This window comes from Sapajus apella, unplaced genomic scaffold, assembly GCF_009761245.1.
Source record: "Sapajus apella isolate SASKATOON/1434 unplaced genomic scaffold, GSC_monkey_1.0 scaffold148, whole genome shotgun sequence".
Classification (NCBI taxonomy): Eukaryota; Metazoa; Chordata; class Mammalia; order Primates; family Cebidae; genus Sapajus; species Sapajus apella.
Window position 1 is genome coordinate 2,333,404 of NW_022437088.1, and position 5,157 is coordinate 2,338,560.

General features: G+C 48.4%; 1 protein-coding gene across 1 annotated transcript in view; it reads left to right on the forward strand.

The window, feature by feature from the left end:
* Positions 1-4,939, forward strand: part of PGLYRP3 (peptidoglycan recognition protein 3) — a 14,790-nt gene extending 9,851 nt beyond the window's left edge. Inside the window, exons 8-9 of the mRNA XM_032264952.1 lie at positions 3,347-3,465; positions 4,134-4,939. Of these exons, the coding sequence (XP_032120843.1) occupies positions 3,347-3,465; positions 4,134-4,312 (298 nt within the window). The 3' untranslated portion in view covers positions 4,313-4,939. The remainder of the gene's footprint in view (positions 1-3,346; positions 3,466-4,133) is intronic.
* The last annotated feature ends 218 nt before the right edge of the window (positions 4,940-5,157 follow it).

Sequence of the window (5,157 nt, forward strand, 5' to 3'; positions counted from 1 at the left end):
CATACATGGCAGTGTGGTTTGCTGCCTTCCTCCCCATCACCTATATCGGGAAATTCTCCACATATTATCCCTCCCCAACCCCCCACCCCCCACTGTCCCTCCGCTAGTTCTGCTGACACAAGAACAGAAAATCAGACACCGCATGTTCTCACTCATAGGCGGGTGTTGAACAATGAGAACACACAGACACAGGGAAGGGAGCATCACACACTGGGGTTGTGCCTTTTTATGCCATCCCTTCTAACCTGTCAGAGACAAAGGCCTTGCTTACCCCTACCTCAGTCTGCCCAGCTCCAAACTCGCTCTCTCCGATGTTAGAATCCTGCTATTCCTCTGTGTTACTTACCACATTCTATGGATGTAGAAACTTTTAACCTCTCGGGGCCTCTTTTGTCTCATCTCTACAATAGGGAAAATACTTCATCTGTTTGAAGATAGGGAGTGAGATCAAAATATTCTCTTTTGGTACCTTTAATGCCAGGTCTGTAATGAAGAAACACATTAAACTAATGGAGTAGAAAAGCTGCTTGGAAGATGTCTTGGAATTTTCATAGGAAGGATTTACAGCTGGAGTATAATATATTTCAATTATTCATTTGTGACTTAATCACAACATATCTTACAAAGTCTCAGGTAAATGTGTTTTTGCAAATGTGTTGTTCTGGGCCTACTGTCTCTCTCCGTTTTAACTCCTGTTTTTTTTTTTTTTTTTTTGAGACAGAGTCTTGCTCTGTCGCCAGGCAACAGGCTAGAGTGCAGGGGCGCAATCTTGGCTCATTGCACCCTCCATCTCCCGGGTTTAAGCAATTCTCCTGCTTCAGCCTCCCAAGTACCTGGGACCACAGGTGCGTGCCACCACACCCCGCTAATTTTTGTATTTTTTAGTAGAGATGGGGTTTCACCATGGTCTCGATCTTTTGACCTCGTGATCCGCCGGCCTCGGCCTCCCAAAGTGCTGGGATTACAGGCGTGAGCCTCTGTGCCTGGCCTTAACTCCTGTTTTAAAAGCAGCCTTTGCAAACAAGAGGGAACTCTTGCTTCACTTTTCAAGATTTTCCATAGGTGTGCTGTGGTTATTTAGCGCAGGTAACAGGAAACGGACTATAAATCTGGAAATTCCACATGGAAAATACTAGCAGTTGAGGGAATGTTTGTTTTCCTCTGTCATTCAGTCTTTAGAGACGCGATCCCTGTTCCTTGACTTTTCAAAACCTGTTGCGATATCCTTCTCCTGCTCTAGTCTCATGACATGTCATCTGTAACTCTGATGTGGACTGTCAGCAGGACAAAGCACCCACTCACACATTATTTTCCAGCTTTTTAATCAATAGTTATCGGACAGCTACTATGTAACTGGTGCTAGACAAGATATGTCAATCTAACAACAAACAGAGAGAGATTCTCCAAAGATAATGATTTTGGCCAGGCACAGTAGCTCATGTCTATAATCCTAGCACTTTAGGAGGCTGAGGCTGATGGATTGCTTCAGGTCAGGAGTTTGAGACCAGCCTGGGAAACATAGGGAGACCCTGTCTGTATAGAAAAACAGAATAATTAGCTGGGCGTGGTGGCAAGCATCTGGAGTCATTCTCAGCTACTTGGAAGGCTGAAGCGGGAGGATCTCTTGAACCTAGTAGTTTGAGGCTGCAGTGAGCCATGGTGAGCCACCGCCCTTCAGCCTGAGCAGCAGAATGAGACCGTGTCTGAAAAAACAAAACCAAAAGCAAGAAAGCAAAGATAATTAGTTTATTTGGGAGTGTGCAGGAAATTTGCAAACCTGGGATGTGCATGCTATGGGAACCACAGGCATATCCAAAGAGGTTGAGGCTAGGGGAAGCTTTTAAAGGCAAAGGGAAAAGTATAATTTGTTTTGAAATATAGGAACACTGGAGAACATTGGTGCTTATCACAGGAGGCAGGAAATGACACCACTTCATTCGTGGAGACAGTGTGTCGGGCAAGTGTTCCCCATTGGCCAGATGTCCCTGTGACTAGTAACAAGCTGCAGTTTCAGAAGTTTTTGGCAAAAGCTCTTGTTACAGGGATGAGTGCCTAAGAGCCCTTCAGAGAGTCTTTGTGCTAGTTCTTATTGTAGGCTTGTGCGCATGAGGGTCCTCCCTTCTCAACCTCCCAGCTTTATTCATTTTTGTTAGAATTTGACACAAGTGACTCCATTTTGATTCTGACAACTTTCAATGATAGATATGAGAGAGGGAAGGATGGCAAGTAACTACAATTCAAAGTGTTGAGCACTGTGATGGATGCAGAACAGAATAATGTATATAGGATGGGCCTCTGATCAAAACTTTGCAGGGGGTGATTGGGGTCTGAGAAGGGCTTCTAGAGGGAGGAGTATCCTCACTGGGACATGGATAAGGAGGGAGAGTGGAGGTTATTCAGGCAAAGAAGGAAGAAGAGTGTCTGGGTGAGGAGGAACAGCATTTGCCAGTGCCTGGGGTACAGACAGGGCACTGCAAATAGATTTGAAAGAGAGGAGAGGTGAGCGGTACGGATGGGAGGGCCTGTGGGGGCCACGTTGTGGAGGGCTTCATAGTGGGCTTGGAGAGACTGGCTCTATTTGAAAGGCAGCTGCAAAGTATGTAGGAGGTCATGCCCTGTGGTAGGATTTGTATCTTAGAAAAATCACTCTGGGTGCTACTTTAAGAATGGACTGGAAGAAGGCAAAACTCTGGCAAGAAGCTATTGCAGTGATCTGGTGACTTGGAGCAGTCGGTCTAGAGAGAAGTGAAGGAATTTAGAAGCTGTGTAGGAGACACGATGGACAAGCTCTGACTAGTGACCAGGTGGGCTGAGTGAAGGGCGGAAGGCATTCGGCGTGTTGTCCAATCTCCTAGCTGGAGAAATTTTAGAAGAAGGTGGGTTTGCCTGGACGTGTTTTTAAAGTAATACTTGAACCTGTGGGAATAATTGCCCAGAGAGAAAAGGACCTAGACCAGAGTGCAGAGGAGCACCACGTTTGAGGAAGGGAAGGTGGGTGGCAGAGGGGCCTGAGGGAGAGCAGGGGGAGAAGACCCAGGAGGGGTGTGCATTTTAAGAGAGTGGTCAGCAGCATCAGTGTAGTCCAGAAGTAAAGTAAGTGTCCGTTGTACTTCGTGCCAGGAAGCCACTGCTCACGAGGGGTCACATTCAGTGGTGTGGTGGGAACTAAGGACAGGTTGAAGTGGATTGTGGTGTTTTTTGTTTCTTCCTTGTCCACATTGGCACATAAGAGACGTCCACCAATATTGGATACATGGATGAAAGAAGGAATGAATGGTTGAAGGAGTGAAGTATTTGAATTCTGCTTCCCAGAGTGACTTTCTTCATTTTCTTTTCCTGATCCAAGCTTCCTGGTGGGCCAGGATGGCGGCGTGTATGAAGGGGTTGGATGGCACATCCAAGGCTCCCACACTTACGGATTCAACGATATTGCCCTAGGAATTGCCTTCATCGGCAACTTTGTAGGTAAGGGATGAGCGTGGGGTTAGAGGGGTGCTGGGGGTGAAGGGACCATGCGGCATGTATGGGAAGCACGGGGGGAAAGGCAGCCCTGTGGTGTCTGGCAGTGTGAATGCAACATGTTAGCTTTAAAGTGGACTCTCAATAGAGGATGCCACCAGGATACCCTTTCACACAGAGCATTTACTCCCAAATCCACCCACGCCCATGCCTAGCTCCACCTCACTTTATATCCAAGGCAAACATGGAGCAAGGGGGGGAAAAGTCTTTTGCAAACTTCAGTGCTTTTATCTCTCAGTTGGCAAATGCGTCCGTCTATTGGTAGCCATGGCAACAATTTGGGGAGCACCAATGCCTGTCTGGAAAGCCAGCGGGCGGCCCAGTGGTGCTGTATTTGCTTTGTACCTGCTCAGAAGTGTGCTGTGCCGTAGTCCTCCTCCAGAGCAGTTTTTAAACTTTCTGGAATAAACTTTGGCACGGAGGCATCAGAGAAAGCAATGACCTTGTTTTCTGTTTGTGCCTGGTTGCCACAATTTACGTGAAAGTGTTGGCTATGATGATGGTGGAGTGGGGCAGGGTGGGGGAAGAGGGAAATTGGAATCTAGGTATTTGTCCCTTCCCTGATCAAGAAACTCTGAGACCTTAATGACTGATGGGGAAAATGTGTTTTGCAGAAAAGCCTCCAAATGCTGCAGCACTGGAAGCGGCCCAGGACCTGATCCAGTGTGCGGTAGTCGAGGGGTACCTGACTCCCAACTACCTGCTGATGGGCCACAGTGACGTGGTCGACATCCTGTCCCCTGGGAAGGCTTTGTACAACATCATCAGCACCTGGCCTCATTTCAAGCACTGAAGGAGGCCCTGCTCCTTCCAAGACTGCCCTCCCTCCCCTGCTGGGCCTCTCCCATCCTCACCAGCCACCCTGGCTCAGCACCTTGTGTTCCCCTCCCCTGCCAGCCCATCCTGTCCCTCCTTTCTCAGGTTAGGATAGTCACATCCTAACCAGCATCCTGCCAGCATCCTCCAGGAGCCCCAAGACCTTGCGGCTGCGCATTCACAGCCCTCTTGGTCTGAGTTCAGACTCCCTGCCTCCTTACCTTCCTCTCCCCCAGGGCACCTACTTCCTCAGCCAGGCGAGACAATGAACTGGTCCTTGTGGCATCTCTCTCTCTCTCTCCCTGTGCCCCTCTGCCTGGTGAGCCTTCCCTGTTGTCTGCCTGGAAGCCCTCACCTTTTACCCCTTGCTCATGACCAGGTCAGCGTGCCCATACCTCCTCTCTGCTCACATATGGACTGGTACATATTTGGATGCAGCCCCTACTTTTCTTAAGGGCTGTAATTGTTTATAGATGTGTCTGTCCTCTCCTCTGTGTTGTAAGTTTCTCCAAGGGAGGAACTGTATTTTATTCACATCTGTCCTCAGTACCTCAGCAGTGTTTGGAGTTTAATAGGTTCTACAAATGTTTGTTAAAGAAAGCATGAATAAATGAATGAGCGGACCCAGGTCCCTGTTTACCTTGCCAATTTTCTTTGGCACTTCCTCCCTGGGGCAGCCTTCCTGGATAGTGTCCCCATCCCACCAGCATTCTCTTCGTTCCTCTTCCCTCCCAGTCCAAGGCTCAGAGCTGACTCAGGTCACCTGTCTGTAATGGTGACTGTATCGCTAAACTTCCGAGTCCGTGTTCCCCAAGAGAACCC